This window comes from Leucopleurus acutus (assembly GCF_964270905.1).
Source record: "Leucopleurus acutus genome assembly, chromosome: 6".
Lineage (NCBI taxonomy): Eukaryota > Metazoa > Chordata > Mammalia > Artiodactyla > Delphinidae > Leucopleurus > Leucopleurus acutus.
The window spans coordinates 85,058,985-85,086,032 of NC_139149.1; the positions used below are offsets into that span (position 1 = coordinate 85,058,985).

The 27,048-nt window shown below is 36.9% G+C and overlaps 1 protein-coding gene across 4 annotated transcripts in view; it reads right to left on the bottom strand.

The window, feature by feature from the left end:
- ALS2 (alsin Rho guanine nucleotide exchange factor ALS2) overlaps positions 1-27,048 on the bottom strand; it is an 86,857-nt gene that overhangs the window by 18,342 nt on the left and 41,467 nt on the right. For all 4 annotated transcript variants that reach the window (XM_082840788.1, XM_082840787.1, XM_082840786.1 and 1 more), the window contains 13 exons: positions 25,656-25,827; positions 23,493-23,673; positions 21,329-21,394; positions 16,945-17,107; positions 12,906-13,037; positions 12,393-12,521; positions 11,953-12,023; positions 11,488-11,554; positions 5,016-5,218; positions 4,831-4,896; positions 3,704-3,802; positions 1,300-1,464; positions 46-157 (listed from right to left, as the gene is read on the bottom strand). In XM_082840788.1, coding sequence (XP_082696914.1) covers positions 46-157; positions 1,300-1,464; positions 3,704-3,802; positions 4,831-4,896; positions 5,016-5,218; positions 11,488-11,554; positions 11,953-12,023; positions 12,393-12,521; positions 12,906-13,037; positions 16,945-17,107; positions 21,329-21,394; positions 23,493-23,673; positions 25,656-25,827 — 1,626 coding nt within the window. The remainder of the gene's footprint in view (positions 1-45; positions 158-1,299; positions 1,465-3,703; positions 3,803-4,830; positions 4,897-5,015; positions 5,219-11,487; positions 11,555-11,952; positions 12,024-12,392; positions 12,522-12,905; positions 13,038-16,944; positions 17,108-21,328; positions 21,395-23,492; positions 23,674-25,655; positions 25,828-27,048) is intronic.

Consider the following 27,048-nt stretch of genomic DNA (forward strand, 5'->3'; position numbering starts at 1 on the left):
GTTTCAAAAAGTCAACAGTAACTATATGTAAAATATTCCACTCACCATCATTTTATTAAGGTGGAAGTTGCCTTCATAGTATAATCCAAACTGGGTAACTACCACACCATTCCCTTGACATACATCATCTTGCCACATTCCCATGTACTTCTCCCCTCTGCAAAGAAATAGGAGAAAAAAAAAGAAATGAAATAAAAAATCAGTGATGATAAAGATGAGGTGGGGAAAAAACAATTATCACATGGGAGGTACCAAGCATCACCCCTAGGTTGGTATCTGTTCCATTTCTCTAGTCAAAGTGGTCAACTCTGTCTCCTCAAACATGGGACAATGTGATTGTAAAATATATCCTACTCAGAGCAATGTTCTCTCAGGAATTTAACATTATAGTCTACCAGACATAGATCTGTATATACTTCCAGTACTTCCTTGATAACTTTAAAATATTTAATTAACGCCAAGAATTCAACTCTAAATAATGTCATCAAAATGAGTCACTCAAAAGGTAGGCTCAAACCTATGCACAACATTTTCTCACCCAGAAGTTTACTAATTTAAAAGAAATGGGATTTATCATAAAAGAAGGCTCATTCTTCACCTACTCAAATGTCGAGAAATCTTACTAATCTCCACTAAAAAAATTAAAATTAGTACAAACTGCCTATTAAATAATCATGGATTTTAGTGATAACAGCAAAAATTTTTAAATCACACATTATGACAATAATATGAGAGGAAGAGTATATATTTAGTCCAAAAGCAAATCAGGTCAAACCAAATACAGAGGCAAAAGAACTATATTTCTCCCCAAGGTTTAGTTAATTGAATTTAACCAAGCTTGATTCCTGGGTTGCTGGCATGGTTACAAGTCTCTAACCCGATAGGAAGACCTAGGCAGAAAGGTGTTTAGATACTATTCTATGACCCCAAAAGGGAATTTCCACTGACCCTCCTAACCTTTTACTCCTGTTACTTACTGACTGCATTAAAGGTTTCTCTCTGTATAACAGTCAAAGATTTGGTAGCTTCTTTGAGACACTAAAAGCTATTTATGTGTGAAGCTTTAAGGAAAATGGTACCAATGTTAATTTTGAATGATCTTGATCTTGTAAGGAAGTAACCTGTTGTTTGGTTCACAAACAAATGCATAAAATGACACCTGACAACTCTGTCTTATTAAAAATGTTCGAAGTATTGCCAAATTAAGGTGCTCAGCCTTCATAAAATCATGTTTTTGGAGAAGTAGAGGAACCTTATCCTCTCACGCTAAACTGTGAGATTAGAAGCAGGATACTGTACCTAGTGATATCATCAAAGACACCGTATCCGGCTTTCTTATCCATTACCCACTGGCCAATGAACATACTGGGAGAAGATGAAGTCAACTTTCCACTTCGCAGGAGACCATGACCATGACGCATGTTATCTTGAAAACAGCCTTCAAAAACTTCACCAGAGGCGTAACTGTGGTTAGAAAGAATGAATAAAGATCACAAGCACATTGAGTTCTGATGCTCATTTTTACAAAGTTTAGGAAATTCAAAATTATACTCATGTCTCACTGGTAGCTGTAATTATTTGTTTAAATGACTATTTTTCACCAATCAAAAAATCTCATTTTTTTTTTCTCATGGCTTTTCTTTTTTAAAACATCTTTATTGGAGTATAATTGCTTTACAATGGTATGTTAGTTTCTGCTTTGCAACAAAGTGAATCAGCTATACATATACATCTATCCCCATATCTCCTCCCTCTTGCGTCTCCCTCCCACCCTCCCTATCCCACCCCTCTATGTGGTCACAAAGCACTGAGCTGATCTCCCTGTGCTATGCAGCTGCTTCCCACTAGCTATCTATTTTACATTTGGTTGTGTATATATATCCATGCCACCCTCTCACTTCATCCCAGCTTACCCTTCCCCCTCCCCGTGTCCTCAAGTCCATCCCCTATGTCTGTGTCTTTACTCTTGTCCTGCCCCTAGGTTTTTCAGAATCTTTTTTTTAGATTCCATATGTATGTGTTAGAATTTGGTATTTGTTTTTCTCTTTCTGACATAGTTCACTCTGTATGACAGACTCCAGGTCCATCTACCTCACTACAAATAACTCAATTTCGTTTCTTTTATGGCTGAGTAATATTCCATTGTATATATGTGCCACATCTTCTTTACCCATTCATGTGTTGATGGACGATTAGGTTGCTTCCATGTCCTGGCTATTGTAAATAGAGCTGCAATGAACATTTTGGTACATGACTCTTTTTGAATTATGGTTTTCTCAGGGTATATGCCCAGTAGTGGGATTGCTGGGTCAAAGGGCAGTTCTATTTTTAGTTTTTGAGGAACCTCCATACTGTTCTCTACAGTGGCTGTTATCAGTTTACATTCCCACCAACAGGGCAAGAGGGTTCCCTTTTCTCCACACCCTCTCCATATTGTTTGCAGATTTTTTGATGTTGGCCATTCTGACGGGTGTGAGGTGATAACTCATTGTAGTTTTGATTTGCATTTCTCTAATGATTAGTGATCTTGAGCATTCTTTCATGTCTTTGTTGGCAATTTGTATATCTTCTTTGGAGGAATATCTGTTTAGGTCTTCTGCCCATTTTTGGATTGGGTTGTTTGTTTTTTTGATATTGAGCTGCATGAGCTGCTTGTAGGTTTTGTAGATTAATCCTTTGTCAGTTGCTTCATTTGCAAATATTTTCTCCCATTCTGAGGGTTGTCTTTTCGTCTTATTTATAGTTTCCTTTGCTGTGCAAAAGCTTTTAAGTATCATTAGGTCCCATTTGTTTATTTTTGTTTTTATTTCTATTTCTCTAGGAGGTGGGTCAAAAAGGATCTTGCTGTGATTTATGTCATAGAGTGTTCTGCCTATGTTTTCCTCTAAGAGTTTTACAGTGTCTGGCCTTACATTTAGGTCTTTAATACATTTTGAGTTTATGTTTGTGTATGGTGTTAGGGAGTGTGCTAATTTCATTCTTTTACATGTAGCTGTCCAGTTTTCCCAGCACCACTTATTGAAGAGGCTGTCTTTTCTCCATTTTATGTTCTTGCCTCCTTTATCATAGATTAGGTGACCATATGTGCGTGGGTTTATCTCTGGGCTTTCTATCCTGTACCATTGATCTACATTTCTGTTTCTGTGCCAGTACCATACTGTCTTGACTACTGCAGCTTTGTAGTATAGTCTGAAGTCCAGGAGCCTGATTCCTCCAGCTCTGTTTTCCTTTCTCAAGATTTTTTGGCTTGAGATAAAAATCTCATTTTTGAATGACTGAGTCTAAGAAGTTGAAGATGTTGTGGGCGGTATTTTGTGTTAACATGGGGAAAAATGTGTATTTAGTGCCTTACGGGAAAATGAAATAATGAGTCATCTCTGAAAGAATGACAGGCTTTGTCCATATCAGAGTCATGCAGTAAATGTAAGATAAATTTACAAGCAAGATATTTAGGAGATTCTATAAGAAAGTTATGGTTTACAAGGTTTACACAGTTTTGTGAAGAACTAAGTAATAACCTAATATTTTCATCTTGTGATAGATGAGAGGTTGACCTTTTAAAGAAGACTCTATATAGCTTCAGTCATAAGAAGAATAAATAAAACTTACTGCTTGGAAACTTTGGCTACACAAACATTTAGGTTTAAATGATTCTTTGAAAAAGCAACACCAACCAGTCCAGCAACATTTCTAATGCTATTACCTGTAGACTCCTTGACCACACATTTTTCCTTCTTTCCAATGGCCCACATAATGGTCTTCTTTGTTCAGTGCTTTGTTTGGGATCCTGTATTCTCCATACCTGTCAAGGGGAATAAAAACATCTTAAGATGCATTATGCCATATTCACCTTTTATGTGTATACACTGGCAAATATAACAACAACAGAGAAAAGATCTGTTGATACCTAGAGGAGGAAAGGGGTAAGCGGGGTCTTGGTTTAAGCTGTTATCTATTACCTAAGCTATGTGGCAAGTCTTAGACGAGTGGGACATCAACACTACTACACAGATCAATTAGGTGTTTTATCCCAAGTCCAATGAAAAACAGAAAACCTGTGGTTTAGGCCTATTTCCACCACTAATTAGCTGCATCACCTTGGGTAAATCCAGGTACCCAGCTCCCTCATCTGTGTAATAAGGGGGGTATATCAGATTAGCTCAAGTCTCTTCTCATTCTGAAATTCTATTAAATGGAGATTAAAAGACATCATAAAAATTTATATTATCACACACACAAAAAATCACCTACACAATTTATATTATAATCTTTTGATATAGTAAAATATATCAGTTCTCTAACATGATACAAATACTTCACTGCCATATATTTACAGTGTTAGAAAACATAAGTTTATATAAAAATAGTGTCATTTGAGTACCATTAGGATACCATATCATTTAGAAGATTTCCCCTTCAACAGATCACAGAAATTAAAGATGAATTAGAACTACTGAAAGGAAAATTTCTCTATGTCCTTTGTGTAAAGGGGGCACTTCTATATCAACAATCTCAACATCAACATTACCCAAGGTCCTCAGTCTTTACAACTAAGAAATGGATAGAAAACACAGTCCCACGTCAACAGATGGAAGCTGTGTAACCTGAGATAACACAGCTGTCAAGGTAAGTGATTCATTCTAGACAAATCAAGGCTGCACCCTGGATTCCTAGCTCTCTTCATGTTCATACATGTCCATTATAAGCCCTAATCCACTTCCAAAAGCACAAAACAAAATTCTACCAACTGTCTTGAAGATAACTCTAAACACAAAATAACATAATTTAAGTCTGTAGTTGAATTTACACTCATGTTCACGAAGTTCTTACCCATCTTCCAAGCCATTCCTGAACATGCCAGAATAGATCTTTCCATCTGGCCACTTCAAAACCCCTCTGGAATGCATAAGTAAAGAATAATACATGTCAATTAATGTTTCTGATAATCAGTACTTTTGCAGTACTTAGACTACCATCCTGACTCCAGGCATAAATCCAACTGTAAACATTCTCACCTGCCATGAGGCTTCCCTGAAAGCCAGCGTCCATCATAGGTTGCATCCTTTAGGCGAGGATCCTTGTAGAAAGTATATTTGGCACTGCGTGAAATGGGTGGTTCCTGCCTCTGAATACTGCTGCCACTTCCATAAGGTGGAAAATCAGACATCCCCCTCAAAGCCTGATCTACTGCTTGGCTTATAGCCCGGAGCCACTTTGTCTAGGAGCAAAAAGTAAATTTCAGTAAGCTTAAGGCAACAACTCATCAAGCACTGCTTTAAATCCTGCTAGCTTTCCTTGGTGTGAAAAAACTTCTGACTCCTAATACTCTCCTTATTGAGTAACACTGATTGGCTCTTGAAATAAACTGCTTTATGTTTGAAATTGCTACACTAAAACAACAACAGAGAAGCAAGAAGAACTAGAATCTTGCAGCCTGTGGAACAAAAACCACATTCACAGAAAGACAGACAAAATGAAAAGGCAGAGGACTATGTACCAGATGAAGGAACAAGATAAAAGCCCAGAAAAACAACTAAATAAAGTGGAGATAGGCGACCTTCAAGAAAAAGAATTCAGAATAATGATAGTGAGGATGATCCAGGACCTTGGAAAAACAATGGAGGCAAAGATCGAGAAGACTGCAAGAAATGTTTAACAAAGACCTAGAAGAATTAAAGAACAAACACCTAGAAGAATTAAAGAACAAACAAACAGAGATGAACAACACAATAACTGAAATGAAACATACACTACAAGGAATCAATAGCAGAATAACTGAGGCAGAAGAATGGATAAGTGACCTGGAAGACAGAATGGTGGAATTCACTGCCACGGAACAGAATAAAGAAAAAAGAATGAAAAGAAATGAAGACAACCTGAGAGACCTCTGGGACAACATTAAACACACGAACATTTGCATTATAGGGGTCCCAGAAGGAGGAGAGAGGAAGTACCCAAGAAAATATTTGAAGAGATTATAGTCAAAAATTCCCCTAACATGGGAAAGGAAATAGCCACCCAAGTCCAGGAAGCACAGAGAGTCCCAGGCAGGATAAACCCAAGAAGAAACACGCTGAGACATATAGTAATCAAACTGACAAAAATTAAAAGCCACAAGGGAAAAATGACAAATAACGTACAAGGGAACTCCCATAAGGTTAATAGCTGATTTCTCAGCAGAAACTCTGCAAGCCAGAAGGGAGTGGCATGATATATTTAAAGTGGTGAAAGGGAAGAAGCTACAACCAAGATTACTCTACCCAGCGAGGATCTCTTTCAGATTCGATGGAGAAATCAAAAGCTTTACAGACAAACAAAAGCTAAGAGAATTCAGCAACACCAAACCAGCTCTACAACAAATGCTAAAGGAACTTCTCTAAGTGGGAAACACAAGAGAAGAAAAGGATCTACAGGGCTTCCCTGGTGGCACAGTGGTTAAGAATCCACCTGCCAATGCAGGGGACACAGGTTCAAGCCCTGGTCTGGAAAGAGGCCACATGTTGCGGAGCAACTAAGCCCTTGCGCTACAACTACTGAGCCTGTGTTCTGGAGCCCATGAACCACAACTACTGAGCCAACATGCCACAACTACTGAAGCCCACACACCTAAAGCCCATGCTCTGCAACAAGAGAAGCCACTGCAATGAGAAGCCCACGTACCATAAGGAAGAGTAGCCCCTGCTCGCCACAACTACAGAAAGCCTGTGCGCAGCAACAAAGACCCAATGCAGCCAAAAATAAATAAATTAAATAAATTAATTTTTTTTAAAAAAGGACCTACAAAAACAAACCCAAAACAATTAAGAAAATGGTAATAGGAACATACGTATCCATAAATACCTTAAATGTGAATGGATTAAATGCTCCAACAAAAAGACACAGGCTCACTGAATGGATAAAAAAACAAGACTCATGTATATGCTGTCTTCAAGAGACGCACTTCAGACCTAGGGACACATATAGACTGAAAGTGAGGGGATGGAAAAAGATACTCCATGCAAATGGAAATCAAAAGAAAGCTGGAGTAGCAATACTCATATCAGATAAAATAGACTTTAAAACAAAGAATGTTACAAGAGACAAGGAAAGACACTACATAATGGTCAAGGGATCAACCCAAGAGGAAGATATAACAATTATAATTATATATGCACCCAACATAGGAGCACCTCAATACATAAGGCAAATGCAAACAGCTATAAAACAGGAAATCGACAGTAACACAATAATAGTGGGGGACTTTAACACCTCACTTACCCCAATGGATAGATCATCCAGACAGAAAATTAGCAAGGAAACACAAGCTTTAAAAGACAAAATAGACCAGATGGACTTAATTCATATTTATAGGGCATTCCATCCACAAACAGCAGATTACACTTTCTTCTCAAGTGCACACAGAACGTTCTCCAGGATAGATCACATCTTGGGTTACAAATCAAGTCTTGCTAAATTTAAGAAAATTGAAATCATAGCCAGCATCTTTTCCGACCACAACGCTATGAGATTAGAAATAAATTACAGGGAAAAGAACATAAAAAACACAAACACATGGCAGCTAAACAATACATCACTAAATAACCAAGAGATCACTGAAGAAATCAAAGAGGAAATCAAAAAATACCTAGAGACAAATGACAATGAAAACACAACAATCAAAAACGTATGTGATGCAGCAAAAGCAGTTCTAAGAGAGAAGTTTATAGCATTACAATTCTACCTCAAGAAACAAGAAAAATCTCAAATAAACAATCTAACCAAACAAACTAGTGGTTACCAGTGGGGAGAGGGAAGGGGGAAGTGGCAAGGTAAGGGTAGGGGATTAAAAGATACAAGCTACTACATATAAAATAAATAAACTACAAGTATATGTTGTATAGCACAGGGAATATAACCAATATTTTATAATAACTTTAAGTAAAAAAATTTGAATTGCCAAAAAAAAAATCTAACCTTACACCTAAAGGAACTAGAGAACAAGAACAAACAAAACCCAAAGTTAGGTAGAAGGAAAGAAATCATAAAGATCAGAGCACAAATAAATGAAACAGAAACAAAGAAAACAATAGCAAAGATCAATAAAACTAAAAGCTGGGTCTTTGAGAAGATAAATAAAATTGATAAACCATTTGCCAGACTCACCAAGAAGATAAACAAAATTGATAAACCATTAGCCAGACTCAGCAAGAAAAAGAGGGAGAGCACTCAAATCAATAAAATTAGAAATGAAAAAGGAGAAGTTACAACAGACACCGCAGAAGTACAAAGCATCATTAGATACTACTACAAGCAACTTTATGCCTGTAAAATGGACAACATGGAAGAAATGGACCAATTCTTAGAAAGGTATAACCTTCCAAGACTGAACCAGGAAGAAATAGAAAATATGAACAGACCAATCACAAGTAATGAAATTGAAACTGTGATTAAAATCTTTCAACAGGGCTTCCCTGGTGGCACAGTGGTTGAGAATCTGCCTGCCAATGCAGGGGACATGGGTTCGAGCCCTGGTCTGGGAAGATCCCACATACCGTGGAGCGACTAGCCCCATGAGCCATAATTACTGAGCCTGCGCGTCTGGAGCCTGTGCTCCGCAACAAGAGAGGCCGCGATAGTGAGAGGCCCGTGCACCGCGATGAGGAGTGGCCCCCACTTGCCGCAACTGGAGAAAGCCTCGCACAGAAACGAAGAGCCAACACAGCCATAAATAAATAAATAAAATTAAAAAAAAAAAAAAAAGTCTTAGAGGAAGGAACACTCCCAAACTCATTCTACAAGGCCACCATCACCCTGATACCAAAACCAGACAAAGATATTACAAAAAAAGAAAATTACAGATGAATATCACTGATGAATATAGATGCAAAAATCCTCAACAAAATACTAGCAGACAGAATCCAACAACACGTTAAAAGGACCACACACCATGATCAAGTGGGATTTATCCCAGGGTGCAAGGATTCTTCAATGTATGCAAACCAATCAATGTGATACACCATATTAACATATTGAAGAATAAAAACCATATGATCATCTCAATAGATTCAGAAAAAGCTTTTGACAAAATTCAACACGCATTTATGATAAAAACTATCCAGAAAGTGGGCAAAGAGGGAACCTACCTCAACATAATAAAGGCCATATAAGACAAACCCACAGCAAACATCATTCTCAATGCTGAAAACCTGAAAGCATTTCCTCTAAGATCAGGAAGAAGACAAGGATGTCCACTCTCACCACTCTTATTCAGCATAGTTTTGGAAGTCCTAGTCACAGCAATCAGAGAAGAAAAAGAAATAAAAGGAATACAAATTGGAAAAAAAAGAAGTAAAACTGTCACTGTTTACAGATGACATGATACCATACATAGAGAATCCTGAAGATGTCACCAGAAAACTACTAGAGCTAATCAATGAATCTGGTAAAGTGGCAGGATACAAAATTAAAGCACAGAAATCTTTTGTATTCCTACACACTAACAACGAAAGATCAGAAAGAGAAATTAAGGCAACAATCCCATTCACCACTGCAACAAAAATAATGAAATACCTAGGAATAAACCTACCTAAGGAGGTAAAAGACCTGTACTCAGAAAACTATAAGACACTGATGAAAGAAATCAAAGATGACACAAACAGATGGAGAGATATACCATGGTCTTGGATTGGAAGGATCAATATTGTGAAAATGACTATACTACCCAAAGCAATCTACAGATTCAATGCAATCCCGATCAAATTACCAATGGCATTTTTTACAGAATTAGAACAAAAAATTTTTAAATTTGTATGGAGACCCAAAAGACCTGGAATAGCCAAAGCAATCTTGAGAAAGAAAAACGGAGCTGGAGAAATCAGGCTCCCCGACTTCAAATTATGCTACAGAGCTACAGTAATCAAGACAAAATGGTACTGGCACAAAAACTGAAATGTAGATCAATGGAACAGGATAGAAAGCCCAGAGATAAACCCACGCACCTATGGTCAACTAATCTATGACAAAGGAGGCAAGGACATACAATGGGGAAAAGACAGTCTCTTCAATAAGTGGTGCTGGGAAAACTGGACAGCTACATGCAAACGAATGAACTTAGAACACTCCCTAACACCATACACAAAACTAAACTCTAAATGGATTAAAGACCTAAGTGTAAGACCAGACACTATAAAACTCTTAGAGAAAAACATAGGAAGAACACTCTTTAACATAAATCACAGCAAGATCTTTTTTGACCCACCTCCTAGAGTAATGGAAATAAAAACAAAAATAAACAAATGGGACCTAATGAAACCTAAAAGCTTTTGCAAAGCAAAGGAAACTATAAACAAGATGAAAAGACAACCCTCAGAATGGGAGAAAATATTTGCAAATGAATCAATGGACAAAGGATTCATCTCCAAAATAGAAATGCAAATCAAAACTACAATGAGGTATCACCTCACACCAGTTAGAATGGGCATCATCAGAAAATCTACAAATAAATGCTGGAGAGGGAACCCTCTTACACTGTTGCTGGGAATGTAAATTGATACAGCCACTATGGAGAACAGTATGGAGGTTGCTTACAAAACTAAAAATAGAATTACCGTATGACCCAGCAATCCCACTACTGGGCATATACCCAGAGAAAACCATAATTCAAAAAGACACATGGGGGGCTTCCCTGGTGGCGCAGTGGTTGGTAGTCCGCCTGCCGATGCAGGGGACGCGGGTTTGTGCCCCGGTAGGGGAGGATCCTGCATGCCGCGGAGCAGCTGGGCCTGTGGGCCGTGGCCGCTGGGCCTGTGCGTCCGGAGCCTGTGCTCCTCAACTAGAGAGGCTGCGGCTGTGAGGGGCCCACATAACGCAAAAAAAAAAAAAAAAAAAAAGACACATGCACCCCAATGTTCATTGCAGCACTATTTACAATAACCAGTACTTGGAAGCAACGTAAATGCCCATCGACAGACGAATGGATAAAGAAGATGTGGTACATATACACAATGGAATATTACTCAGCCATAAAAAGGAAAGTAATTGGGTCATTTGTAGAGATGCGGATGGACTCAGAGACCATCATACAGAGTGAAGTAAGTCAGAAAGAGAAAAACAAATATCATATATAAATGCGTATAAGTGGAATCTAGAAAAATGGTACAGATGAACCGGTTTGCAAGGCAGAAATAGAGACACAGATGTAGAGAACAAACGTAGGGACACCAAGGGGGGAAAGTGGTGGTGGTGGTGCGATGAATTGGGAGACTGAGACTGATATGTATACACCAATATGTATAAAATAGATAACTAGTAAGAACCTGCTGTATAAAAAAATAAAATAAAATAAAGAACAGCAACAACAAAATTCTACAGTCTTGGTTTAATGAAGATTTATCAGACATAATTATGGATCGTTAGGCAAGCAAGAACAGTTTTTATTCCTTTCTTACCACCATAAGAGACAGAAAGAGCCAGGCCAAAGATGGAAAGAAAGTACCATGATGGACTAACCTTTTCCTGGGGTGTTGATGAAATGAGAGTGAACTGCTCCTCGGGTGTAGTTATCTTTAGGCCATTCCTAAAACGTTCACAAGGATAAAGATCAGTAAATATGACAACCTGTCATTACAACATCCATCCTCAAATATGAAAAGCAACTTGTTTATTTCAAAGGGATCAGAAGTCAATTAAATTTAAATATATTCAATGTTCTGGGTGTGGTTTCCACGGTGGGAAAAGGACACAGTTATTTCTCTGGGTTAAACTATGGGGATGAGAACAATGGAGAAGCCCTTCCACCACTTGTCATGATTTGTCATGCTCTTCACAGCAGGGCACTTACTACCTACGTACTGGGAGGGTAAGCCTTCTTGTGCAGAATGGGGAGGCCTCCTGAGCCTTCCCATTTTATTCACGTCTAAGGAAACGAACTGGCTAAGTAACAGAGGAAGGGAATGAGGTTGGGGGGACACTTACACACCACCAGCTTCTTCAGAAAGTGGCTCTGCCCACAGTGTGGCCAAAGGGAAAACATGGTGTGTGGAGAACTGAAACAAAGAACATGGAGACACATCTGAGAAAGCCCATGTGGGCCCTGGGGTCGCTGCTGCAGAACCCCTTTCAAATGGTTAAGTCCACCTCAGCCACATAGTCCCCATAACATAACTAACCCCAATGGTCTCGCCCTGTCTGCTGCAAGGACCCCTTCAGATGGCTGACACTCATTTTCAAGTTAGAAACTAAAAAAGCTCCCTGAAATCTGGCCGGTACCACAAAAGCAAGCTAAACAGTCTCTTTTACTCAAGAGTTTCAGTAAAATCACAATAGTTTGTAAAATAAACTGATACTACGATTAATTAAATACTCATAGTACTGCACCTTCCAGGGCCTCTTTTAAGGTTAGGAATCCAGCATACCTGGGCATGGACTAGGGCATCATTAAAGAGAATGAACCAATTCACAGAAAACCTCCCAGCATGCTGCAGAGACAGGGCCCGGTTACTGCTCTCACACAGCAGTCGACGCTCTGGCTTCCTCAAGGAATCCTGGTATTAAAAACAAATACACAATTGAAGTATCAAAATTATTTTCTGCAAAGAGAAGATGAAAAAGATACAAATGACATTAAGGAGAATTTGGTGTTAAACCTAAATTCAGATGGGATCCAAACATTTCACAAAATCAGTGCTCAAAGGAAAATAAAAAGATAGGAACAAACAAAAGAGGGAGAGACATATTCAGAAAGGATTCCTAGCCATGAGGGAAGGTGTTGATATTTAAAGCCCCCACTGCTGTGGTCCTTAGTTGCCCTTAGAAAAGGGGTCATTAAAGCATTATTACCATAAATAAGTGAGAAACCGAGAAAATTATGGCAGCTGTTACGGATAAGCCTGCTGTTTGCTGGGATATCAACAATTGGCACGGTTTACCGTCATTTTTCCAGGAAAGGTCTTCCAGAAACCCAGTGTGTATTCTGCTTCCTTCCTTTTCCTGCCGAGATGGAGAGCAAGAGACTCATAACAAGAACTGGAATCCTGCAGTTTCTGGTATTCTGGAGATGTCTAGAGGCCAATAATTAAGGAGGGAAAAAAGAATATAAAACAATTGTCCAGAATTTGTAGACTCAGTGTGGTTTAGATATGTAGTAATAATTTAGGGAGGGAAGCCAGCCTAAGAACAGATATGGTACACTAAAGGGAGCTGAGGAAAAAGAAGACTGGTTCCAGAAAATCCTACCACATACAGGTACATATGAAATAGGGGAAGAACTCAAGGGGAAAAGAAATATACACTGACAGTTATCAGTGAGGAGAGCAGCAGAGAACTCAGGATAGGCCAGGAATTCTCAGGGGTTTTGGTCTCGGGATCTCTCTGTTTTGCTTCTGTGGTTTATTATCTCCTGATATTTACCATATCAGAGAATAAAGTTTAAAAAACTTTATATCTTTATTAACTCACTTCAAATACAGTAACATTTTTAATGAAAAATAACTAAAATTTCCAAAACAAAAAAATGTTTCATGAGAAAAGTGGCATTGTTCTACATCTTTTCCAATCTCTTTATTATCTGACTTAAAAGATGACGGCTGGATTTTCATATCTGCCACTGCATTTAATCTGTTAAGATTCTTTATTTGAAATAAATGAAGAAAATCTTGCTTTTTAAAGATATTTAGTCGGAAAAGGGAGGAGGATTTTAATAGCCATTTCATATAATTGTGGATATTCTCCTTTGAAACTATACCAAAACTTGTTAAGTGGTAGTTTCTTAAAGAGTAGCTAAAATGTGGAATCTGAAACTACATCAAACTCTTTGTATCCTGTTACATTAAAATTCACTGGTCTATCCTACATTTTGAATAGATTTTTTTTTAAAACCTATGCATGATTTTATAACGTGTGAATTGGACATTTGAAAAATACTGGTTCAGTGAATTATGCAGATCTTCCAAATGTTGATACATTTTATTGTATCAAAAAGCACATTAAATCATCACCAATCTCATCAGAAAGTCTTTAAATATTGGAAAAATGCCAAGCTTGCAGTGATACACACGTTTTCCACATTTTAATTTTTGCTTAAAAATTCAGATTTTATCATTGGCAACAAATACTGTCAGTTGTTCTCCTTGAAGTGACAGGCTCATTTAACCCCCTTTTTTGAGAAAGTATCTGTCAAATACCCAAGTCTGAATAACCACAGTTTATCTATCAATTGTTCTTTCAAGTTAAAAAAAAAGTGCTGCTTCAGCAGCACATATACTAAAATTGGAACGATAAGCAGAAGATTAGCATGGCCCCTGAGCAAGGATGACGTGCAAGGATGACGTGCAAATTCGTGAAGCGTTCCACATTTAAAAGAAAAAGGCAGCTTTCAACTCAAACGATCTCAATCTTGTGCTTTTCCTTGAAAAACATTCATACTTTGGGATGCAGCAGAGCTGCTTTCTGTGTACTCCCCATTTCATCATGCAGAATATTAAAAAGATGTTGTATTTCTGTGTGTGGTGATAAATTTAAGTAGACTTACTGTGGTCATTTCATAATATGTACATATATTGAATCAATATGTTGTATACCTGAAACTAATAAAATGTTATATGTCAATTATATCTCTTTTTTTTTAAAGATGTATACTCAGTGGTTGATGTTAAAAAGAATAATTTTTACTGCTTTACCAAGAATGTTTTTTAAGTGAAATTGGCAATTTTTTGTTTGTTTATTTTGTTTTTTAACTGCAAGTACATGCCAGCAAAGAACACAATGACTGAGTATAGTTTGGTGCCACTGCCTTGATTCATGCTAAGGAGCCAGCAGTTTGACCCATCTTTATCTCTGCACCATCAGTGCAAACGACAACACAGTGTAATCAGCAAATGTCTTAGTACTGTCCTGAAAACAGTTTGATCCTGCCATCTCCTGAAAGGGTCTCTAGAACCCCCAAGTGTCTGTGACCAAGCTTTGAGAATCAACCACGGGATAGGGTATAATTGCAGTGTCTTGTGGAGAGTGAGGAGAAGGTAAGATGAAAAGATGATTCCTCACATTCGTAATTACTTTACATTCCACAGTTCTCAGTCATTCATATCCATTTTTTCCATTCATTTAAGGAACATTTAATGGTATCTACTACATATGGAATATTCTGTTGAATGCTAGGGATAAAAAAATAAGTAAGGCACAATCTTTGTCTTCTGGGAGCTTATAACTAGGCAGAGAAGACAGAAAAACATATAACATACCAGAATAATACACTGGTTTTGTTAATAGGTTATTGGAACAGACAATATAGTAAAATAGTCAAAGGAAGAGACTCTGGAGCCAGAATGCTCTGATATGAATTCTAGCTCTACCAATTCTCAGCTATGCCTCAATTCTCTCATCTGAAAAAGGGGGATGATAGTAATAATATCTATTTCACAGAGTCGATGTGGGGATTAAATGAATATATATAACATGCTTAGAACAGTACATGGCACGTGGAGTGCATTTAATAAATATTAGGTATTATTTTTATTTAAATAATTTTATACACATATAATGTCTCAGCTATACCTTACACTTAACTAAATAACAATTCACAGTGATGGAACATAGCCGCGTGTTTTGAAAAACACAGACGATTTTGATCCCCAACCCTGGCTGAGGATCACTGACATAATGTGATAAGAAAATAATGGGGACAAAAAGTACTAGCAAAACACAGAGAAGGGAATAAGAGATGGGCAGGGAAAGGAGTGGAGTATGGTCAGAGAGGGCTTCATTTTCATGAGAAAAAGATTTTTGACTCAAGCCTTGAAGGTTTCCCATAATGAGGATAGAGGAAATATAAAGCATATGAGAACTATATCCAGGGAATCTGAACTAACATGTAGGACACAGGGTAGACTATAAGGCTAGAAACAAAAGAGAGTATCAGACTGTGAAGGGCCTTTAATTCCAAACTAAAAGAGCGTGGATTTTTTACACAGAATTAGGACTCTTCAGACTGGAAATAGTACAGTATCAGACTCTGAACAATTCCAAGCTGATCTAGCTGATTTTTGATTAATTAAGGACATACTGAGTGAAATCTGTATCTCATTGGGATATTTGTGTAGCTCAAACCTTCATAGCTGAAATTAGATCAGTTTGGGGTAACACTGAAACCAGACAAAAGAACAGACCCACAAGACCACAGTAGGATCAAACGTAGAAAGGCCACATCAATTTCTAGATCACTCTGGAGACAATATCTGTCCAGGGAAGGAGATAGATTCCAAGATTTGAAAAATCCTGAACTATAAGAAACACTAGAATCATTATGGTTTCTCTAGAGCCCTTCAGAATGGAAACAAAATAAAACAACACATTTCAGTACAATTTCAAAGGTGACTGCCTTAGGACCAGCTTTAACATATACCCATATCCTAGAGCAGTGCTAATTTTCTAGGACTCCACCTAACTGATTTAATACAGAAAGTGAACTCATTAACATTTGAGAAAATCCTGTAACACTGTGATTTCTCATAGCATATGCCAAGGTGACCCAAATACCTGGCATAAGTCTATCATGAGTCCAGGCTAGGTGCTGATGCCACTGCCGTACAAGTGTGAGTCATTATATAGGAAGCCAGGGTTTTAAACAGTTCTGTGTAATTGTACTCAGTATGTACTCAAACTTGGACAACTATTGAATGAGTAGCACAACTGGGTCTCAACTTTAGACTTTCATAAAATGAATAAAATTAATCTTGTTAAGGTCCTGAGAGGAAACTGAATCTACAACAAAGAACACTAGATATACCTACAGTCATACTTTCTGCTTTCATTTCCCTGAAGAAAAATAAATTTAGACACATTATAAATATTAAATTAGTGTAGTTACAGATCTTGGGGTAGCATAATTCAAACAAACAAACAAACAAACAAATAAACTATGATCCTTGACTTCCCAAGTGTCCAAAGGAGGTATACATGAGAGCTTACCACTTCAAAACAAGTAGCAAGCTTTAGCAAAACTTTGGCATAATTATGAAGTCGTCTGATTGGCAAGAAAAACAAGGTATTCAATATTTCCATCAATTGGGTGTTTTCATCATTCACTTCTGATAAATCTTGCAATAGTTCCTGGTTTTTATTTAGGAAATCACTGAAGGTAGAGAAAAACAGGGATTCAGTTAATCATTTTGGTACTGACGACATGCATGATATTGAGTAGACATATTTCACTTGATACTACCTTTTTCAATATGTACATTTTTAGGTGCTATGAAAGAAAGCACCAGAAGATTAATACAATGAAATAAACCAGATGTAATTAAAAGAATTTCCCTGCCTATAAAATGGGATTTGGGGGTATAAAAAGTAGCAAATGGTAGCAGTAGTAACTCTGTAATAGAGATGGTTAATCACAGGCTTGTGCCTGAAGTTCTAGGAAATGAATCATACATCCCACAGTTGCAGGGAATAATTGGAGACCAGCTGACACATTTACCTGTTAATTTCCAAGCCAGAAGTTACAGCAATAAATGGCAAGACTAACTGCTCTAATTAGTTGTGCTACACAGAAATACTGGAGGAAAAAACAAAGCTCTTTGTTCTAACAGAATTGGCATGGAATATTAAAATACTTCTAATTTCTTCTTTTTTTTTAATTGTTTATCATCTAATAAGAGTTTATTACAGGACAGTAACAAAAAGCTGTAGATACCAGTACTACAATTAACAGGAAACAGTAAAGCAAATTACATGTGCAGATTTTAATGTTGACATTGTCAAAAGCATTCAAACTGAAGCCAACATTTAGTTTTTATATTCAATTATATATAAGTTCATAATTAAAATTTTACTGCAAATTTTAAGGCTGATTAGTAACCCATTGAGACTATGCTCACCAGACTAAAACACTTAAAAGATTTGCAAAGTAGTAAGAGTCGGTGGAACAGAGTAATACTCATTAGCTGCCACTTAATGAACAATAATTCTGTGCCAGGTACCACCCTGACTGCTTTACAAGCACTACACTACAATTCTCAGCTACAAGGCTTCAAACAAAACAATGTCACACAAGACTATAAAGCAAAAATGAATAATTTTATAATTCCTTAGAGAACTATGGAATAAAGAGATGTTTAGCTCAGAAATTATAAAATATTATCTTAGAAAGATGGAAGAATATGTAATAATTTCCAGGAACCCATAAGTTCAACGGCACAAAGTGGACTGTTTTATAATGCAATTAAGAGAGCGTGCCCCGAGGAACATGGCCCAGATTTTTGTTTATATTGGCCTGTTGGATGTTCCTACTTCCTCCACCACATCCTATTGCTGAGATCAGCTGGGGAAACTTATTTAACCCTACAGAAGTATTGTGCTTTGACCTGCTCCTGAAAGATGGAGGTGGTACATGGTGAACACATACTCCCTCTGACCACATTTCTTCTGGATGCCCAGTACTAGACCAGAAATGTTCCAACACTTGTAAATCCCTATTACCTTTCTGGACTCACTCGAGTTCTTGCCTGTAGACTTTCCCAAAAGGGGCCCTAGTATGCTCTCAGAAAACCTGAACTACTCTGTTTAGCTTCTCTTCTCTTGGGAGCTTTGAATCCAATAGTGGCAATATTGCTCTTTCCTTATATGGCTAGGTTTGCACTTGTTACTCAAAAAATAAATATATTAAAGGTAAAAACCACCCAAGTGTCCATTGACAGATGAATGGATAATCAAAATGTGGTCTATACATACAATGGAATATTATTCAGACATATAATGAACTGAAATTTTGGTATATGCTACCACATGGATGGACCTTGAAAACATTATACTTAGGGCAGTAAGCCAGATACAGAAGGACAACTACTATGATTCCACTTATATGGTACCTAGAGCAGGCAAATTCATAGAGACAGGGAGTAGAGGTTACCAGGGGCTGGGGTGGGGGGAGTCTCTGTTTAATGGGTACAGAATTTTTATTGGGGATGATAAGTTTTGTGTAGAGACAGTGGCTTACACAACATCTGAATGTGCTTGATGCCACAGAACCATACACTTAGGAATGGTTAAAATGATAAATGCTATGTATATTTTACCACAATATTAAAAATATATATATATCTGATGATCAAACCACCAGGCTAGCCTGAGGTGAATGGCTAAGTGATAAACCAGCTAAGTGATGAAAGCTTGGGCAGATTCACTAACTGCCCATGGGCTCAATAGCTACACTCTAGAGATTCTCAAAGTGTTCTCTTTTTAAATGAATACCTTAAAGTAACTTAAATTACTGATTTTGTAAATAGAAGTTAAAAAAATGTCATTACTGCCTTTAACTATGTAAAATCCTGGGGTTCATGAACCACTGTTTAGGAAATGCTGCCCAAATCCAAACTTAATATCTGCTTCCATAGCTCAGAGTCACCCAGAGTTCATTAATTGCTTTCCACTTGTCCAGGCTCTCGCAAGAGGCTTTCACTTATGTCATTTGCTTTAGCTGCTTTAACAAGGAATCAGGTCAACCCTTGAGAACTCGACTCTGAAATACTAGAGGAAGGTTACATTACAGAAGGGCTAAAAAGTAAAAGAATAAAAAGCGGTGTCATAATATTAATATTAAACAAAATAGCAAGATCAAGGATTTAAAAATTACTACATAAGTTTAAAATATAACACTCTTTAACCTGTCATTAAAAAAATAAAGGCCAAACCCCTATATTTTGGAAATGAATGAGCACGTGACATGAGTCAAATCATGATGGAAAGCAGAGAAATATTTAGAACTGAATGACTACAAAAACAAAATGGATCAAATCTTTTTACATACAGCTAAAGCAACACTTAGAGGGAAATTTATAGCCTTAGATGAGCACTTTAGAAAAATTAAAAGATTGAAAAATTAATGAACTAAATGCTAAACTCATGAAGTTGGAAGACATGAACAGGTGAACATGAAGTAGAAGGAAATAAAAAACAGAAATTAGTGAAACAGAAAACAAAGAAAGGAAAGGATTAATTACAGCTTAATCTTTGAAAAGAGTAACAAAAAAGGGTAAACTGCTGACAAGACTGACCAAGATAAAAAGATAAAAGGCTCAAATAAATAATAATAGGGATGAAAAATAGGAGCTACAACAAATTATAGAGGTGAACACATCTTAAGACAATGATAAAAATATTATGCCAATAAATTTGAAACAATTTTCCAGAAAAGTATAAACAATTGAAGCTGAAAGAAGAAATAAAGACTTGAACAGACCTATTCATTAAAAAAAACAAATAGTAGCTTAAAAACTCCCTACAGTAAATGCTCCCTTGAAGACCATGCTTTTTAACAGATGATTTCTACCAAATCTTCAAAGTACAGATAATCCTCATCTGTACTTTGATAGAAAAAGAGAGGAAGCTCCCTAACTCATTTTATAATTACTAGTACAATCCTCTTAACAAAACTGGGCAAGTTCAGAAGAGAAAGAAAACATCATATTCACATAAATGCAAACATCTTAAATATTAGCAAATTGAATCCAGAAATGTATAAAAAACTAATACATAAAGAGCACTGAATTTACCTTGGGAACGCAAGGATATTTAACATTTTTTAAAAATCAATTGCTCTTCAAGTTTTAGAAGGGAGCTGTTTAACCCTATAAATAATATTTACCAAAACCCTAAGGCAATCATGTTGAATGGTGAAATATTAAAAGCATTCCCTTTAAAACCAGAAATGAGACACAGTCATTACTATTCTTTCTATTAGGATATAAGATCAAAAGCAAACATGGCAAAACACTGACATCTGGGTTTAAACTTCAATCTTGGTTGTGAGTATATATTTGAAATGTTTACTATTAAAATATAACTGATTTTTTAAACCTGTCTTTCTTGCTAGGTCAACACTTGTTGAGAAACTACACAGTTCAGAATGGCTGGCTCATGCAAGGGGCTTTTATATTTATTACTTACCCAGAGACTAAATGCGAAAACTTTCCATTTGTGCAACACTTTGCACTTTTCTCTGTACTATCACATAAATATTTGTTCCTCACAACTGTGGAGAGAACATTCCCATTTTTCAGAGAAAAAAAGTTAGGCTCAATTTGGTGAGGAGAGCTGTCCAAAGTCTTGGGGATAATCAGTGGTAGCAGTAAAGAAGGACCCAAATCTTGTGGCTTTTTCAATACCATGCTACTTCCAATGATAATAAGGAGCTAATAACACCTATCTTTTATAAGATTTAGTGAAAGTCTACATTTTGATTTGTTTGGCACAAGGACCAAGTCAAAGCTTTTCCTGGGCACTCAAAAACACAGAATGCTATAAAACATGATCTTTGGTTGTTAGAATAATAACTGTAAAGTATGTATTTGCTTACATGGCAGGCTTAGCAAGAAGCTGGAATCCTCCCATAACCAGGAAATTTGTAATAGATGTGCAATACCTTGAGCAAAAAAGAAAACACATGTATATCAGTGTTAAAAAGTAAATTTGCTCTTCAGTTTTTGAACATGCATCTGGAATAGATACTTCTTGGAATCTCATCAGCGAGTTTCAGAACTTTTGTGATGCTAACATTCATGAACTGTAAAGGAGTGAAGAGAAGGGCAGGTTACATGATCACAACAGTCAGGAGAAAAAAGCCATTTCAGTAAAGATGTTAATAAGAATTTTTTTAAAACGCCTAAAGTTACGCAGAAGATGCGAGAATTTACTTGGTAGATTTTACTTTGGTAACTTAACAAACATGAGAAAAGATGACTAAAATTGTTGGATTTTTAATAAAAATTTTCTCTAATCTTCTCTTTAGGTTTCCCAATTAAGTCTTCAGAAATAAACAATAGAGAAGGTAAGAAAATATGTTAAAAGAGCTTAAGTGAAAAAGGGTTAGAAAATGTTGGTTAAGTATTGATGTACAGTTAAAGAATAAGTCTTGAAATACTGCTTTGCACCAAGTACATTTCTTTCACACTCCTGGGCCGGTAAATGGAATCAATTGACTTTGAGAGAGAAGGCAAATTCCTACTAAAACCAGCCCAAGGTACTGAACACTTAAAAATGGTTACAGTGGTAAATTTTATGTTATGTGTTATTTTAGCACAATTAAAAATAATCTGCGCTTCCGTGGTGGTGCAGTGGTTAAAAATCCACCTGCCAATGCAGGGGACACGGGTTCGAGCCCTGATCTGGGAGGATCCCACATGCCGCGGAGCAACTAGGCCCGTGAGCCACAACTACTGAGCCTGCACGTCTGGAGCCTGTGCTCCGCAACAAGAGAGGCCGCGATAGTGAGAGGCCCGCGCACCGCGATGAAGAGTGGCCCCCGCTTGCCACAACTAGAGAAAGCCCTCGCACAGAAATGAAGACCCAACACAGCAAAAATTAATTAATTAATTAATAAATTCCTACCCCAACACCTTCTAAAAAATAATAATAATTTTAAAAATTCATAAACAAATCAAGATTTTTTTACTTGCCTGATCTATATGAATACATTACACTAAAAAAAAAAAGCCCAAGGTATCAAAATAAAAGCATTTCCAAGCATAAGTCCTGATGTATCAGAGCAGAAAAAGAAGAAATACATTATGAGATCTGTACAAGTCAAAAAAGAAAAATGAATACTAGTAAAAGCTGAAACTTTAACACACAAAAAAATCTAGTTTCAAAAAGTAAATTCGTATCATATTATGCTACTTTTTTTATATCTGAAATATGATGACTTAAAAGACTCTAATCAGGGTATTTCCTCCCAGACCATAGCTTCAAATATATTTAATTTTGCTTAGACCTAAAATCACATACATCTATCTGCACATATATGCCTTAAGTCTGAAAGGAGATACACTAAGATTATTAACAATGGTTATTTCTGGTGGTAGGATTATGGGTGACTTTAAAATCTACACTTCAGATCAACAGCAGGACCTAATATACATTAAAATAACACTTAAATTATGCCTTACATAAGAAAAAGTGAGAAATACTTAAAATTTCAAATACAGTTGGGATATTTTACTTGAAAAACATGAAAAGAAACTTGGATCACTATCTTAGGTTTTATTACAAAAATATCGTTATTTTAAAGGTAGCTTGGTCTTTAAACTCTCCATGTACACAACAGTGAAAAGCAGGCACTGGAAGAGCTCCATATTTACAATCAACAGTTGGTCTTAAAATACTTGCTTAGTTACCTATTTCCTCAAATTTTAGTATAATTTACTTCAGGAAACAAAACTGTTCTCCAAAGAACCATATTTATTATAATACTTTTTTGTAAACTAAGTACACTGTCAATCATTCTGCTAGAATACAGAAGGAAATTTGAGAATTATATTGAAATCTTTTTTCCCCTCTTAGAGCAAACTAAAATTTTAGCAATGCAGAACTATAGTTGTCTTAAGATTAAAACGCTGCTTTGCAATTTCTATTACCTTATATTATAGCACTCTCCCTAATCTAGTCTCTTTTGATTAAGGGACTGTTCTCCTTGGCAGAATAACCCTGCAGAGACTCAACATGACACAGGACTGGATACTTGCTCTGTATAACTATCCAAGAAGAGACTTGCATGCTTCAGGATGACCAAACTCCTGGCTTCCTTTATCCCCTGAAGGAAGCTGCTCAGTGAGGTTCCATGTTGACCAATTAGGTAACACAGCTTGCTGAACCGGCTTGCCACCTCCTGCAACAGCTGGACTGTACTTGCAGTGCCCAAGTTTTCTGGAACAAAATGATGATGATGATGATAACATAACCGAAAGATTCATTATCTGAACACTTTTTTATGACCAAGATTACGAATTTCCCTCTTCTAAAAATACTTAACATGTTGAGATGTACTCTCAACTATGGAGCCTAAATAATCAGTGTTTAAAAAAAAAAAAAAAGGCAAATTCAGAGATCACGGTAGCCAGTCATTTGAGGAACCTGTTAAAAACATTCACAGGACCCTACAGATTCTGACTCAGTAGGCCAGAGTTAGGATCCCCCGATGGATATATTTTTTTTAAAAAGTGCCTTCCAGTAATTCTGAAGACCAGCCAAATTTGAGAACCACTGTGCTAATCCAATTCTCCTCTCATTTTGAAGATAAGTCATCTAAGGCCAAGAGAAAGGAAGTGAATTATCTAATTTCACAAAACTGGTTAGTGACAGCCAGGAATTAAACTCACTTCTATAGCTATAGCTTGGTTAACATTTTCAACTTTTGTACTGACTTCTGCTCTACCTGTCCCTTGGACAAGCCCAACCCTTCACTGCAGACAGAGCAATCCAAAAATCAGACTGCCTTGGTCACTCTTGACTTTACAGAGGGCATCAGGAGATTATTGCTTTTTCCCAGTCCAAAGCTCCCAATTTGGAGGACTTTTCGCCAACCAGTGAGGCTGATGAGCAGACCAGCTAAAACCAACAAAGAAATCAGGAATCAGAACAGGAAAAGGGCAAGTTTCACTTTCCTTTCAGAGCAATCCAGGAAGCTTCCAGCTTGGATTGCTTCCATATCCCTTGCCAAAGTCCTGGGGTGTTGAGCCCACCCACTGGAGGGGAATTTATAGAACAGGAACTCTACAACATTTAAGAAAGCAAAACTTACTAAAAACAAAAACAAATGCAGATAGTCCCCAACTTACAAAGGGATTGAATTTGGAAAGACTATAAGTTAGGTGTTTGAAAAATAGAAAAGCAACTATACTTCAATTAAAAAATAAATAAATAAGTAAAAGCAACTATACTCCAATAAAAAATTTAAAAAAAGAAAAGTAGACGTTTTCCCATTAAAAATAATGGGCTGACCTACAGAAGCCAACGTCACCTTAAAGTGGAAAAATGACGTACAAACAAGGAAGAATTTAAGTACTACAGTATTGGTCTGAATTCTGTGTCCACACAGGGGGTCAAGGAGTTCAGGAGAAAGAAAGAGAAAAAAAAAACATCCTGTCCATCTTCTGAGTGTAGGGCCAAACCCTGAAAAATTTTTGAACTACGGGAAGTTAACCTTTAACAGCCCACCCCCATCTCCATTTTGCATTCCTTTCTAACCTCCTCGATACCCCAAGAGGGGTCTGTATGCTATATCCTAGTATATCTGGACAGTAGCATCCCATCTAGGACTATTGTAATCTATTTTCCCCATATTGTCTCCTTACCTTCAATCTCTCTTGTAACTGATTACAGCTAAGAAAAGGGATCAGATTTAATCAATTCCTGCTAATGTTGGGTAAGACCCTTAACACTCTTACAGTTATCCACATTTTTAGAGACTACTTGTAAATCCAAATGAAGCTCTACTTGATAAAATTCTAAGAACCAGAACAAAGAAAATGAAAAATTTGGGTAGCATATAACGTAAGGTATCTTAGGACTAGAGGGGCTATAAGTGTTGTTTAGAAGTCTGACTCCTAGGATCAACTTTCCCAAAGTTGTTCTGCCTCTCTGCCATGAATCTTCTGAAAGCTCCATTTTTCTACTTCTACAAGTGAAAGGAGCTCTGGGGGTGGAAGGATAGGGGCAGCTGGGCTATTGGCAAAGTGGAAATAGTTTGTAAGTTGTTGACTACCTGTGCACAAAAGAAGAGACTGGAAAGAAAGGAGAAGAGTACAACTCAAACAAAAAGTTTTCTTTGTGATATAGAAAAAACAGATAAAACAAGAATCCTGATAATTGAGTGGGTGGAAAGAGGGGAGGGGGGAGGTTCTACTTACCTAAACTGAGAAGAGGCCTCAGAATCTGAGACTTGATATCACTTAGTTTTGAATAGAACTGTCTTTCTGTAGTAGCCAACTCATGGAGACTGGCAATATATCCCATAATGTTTTTGTCCACCAAGGCTAGATAGCTGTCTTTTCCTGCTGTCACTCTGCTTATATATCCAAGCTAAAACAGGAAAAGAAAAAGATTAAAGATAAAATATAATTTATTAGTAGCAATTTGGGCACTGAAGTTGGCTGATATCAGCTGGTGAGAGCCAATGCAGGAATTCTGCAGCAAGTTGCTTATTAAATCGTTAGTAGTTTGAAAGTGGCAATAGGGAAATTACCAGAAAAAATTGGAAAACACTATAAATCAGAGCTTTTGGTTTTATTTTGATATTTTGGGCTGGTTTACCAGTACATTGTTGTTATATACCTATAGCATGATCTATATATAACTATATACATCTATACTATTATTTATTCCCACAATACCTTTTATTTCATTTTACATGTGGTTAGAACCACAGAACCTCTAAATATACAAAGATCCAAATGATACAGACACATGCCTCAGGACCCCTTTTTGCATGAAATAGATGAGAGCAGAGAGGATCTCTATGCTGTATGTCAAAATATCAACAATCTAGGAGCTATCTTTTAAAAGTACAACAGAAAGGGGTTTTCTTTAAAAGGGGATTTTGTCATTTATTCATGACACCACTGAATAAAAACTTTTGATGCCTTTTGTCACATATCCCTATTAAAGTAGGCAACCAAGCTGCAGGCCAATAGACTATTAACAGCCCATGGTAACTAAAGACACATATTGGGTCTCATCTCTCTCATCAGCCTATTTCATCCTTTATCTGGACTGTGGAATCTTTAATGAGGCATGTGGAGTCAGGGTCAAGAACTACAGAGAGGCAATTAGTATGTCTGGAATAACAGTCTAATATAGGTCAAGAACCAAATCTTGGCCAGTGTTACCTTTAGCAAGAAAGATCTCACCCCTATATACATTCAGAGCTTACATATTTAGCCATAAAAACAAACACAAAGGATAAAAAACAATCCATAGGATATATTAGTCAGTAAGAATAAAAAATCCAGAATGTACTAGCTTTGAGGGTTAATTTCCTTGCAGTGTATCACTTTGAGGGTGTGAGTTACTGACGTGGGGAAAAAGAAAACCAGAAACAGACCAATGGTTTTATGTTTATGAAAAAGAGGTAAGAAGTAGGAAAGCAAAGAAATTCAGATCAACGAAGGAAAAATGAGGAAACAGTAGTAAACAAAATGAAAAGCTAAGAAAAGAGGGAAAGTGATGGGAAACAGAGCACTGTTTGTGGCCTGTCAGGTCTGCCACGAGCCCACCTCAGGCCCCTGCAATTTCTACTTCCCA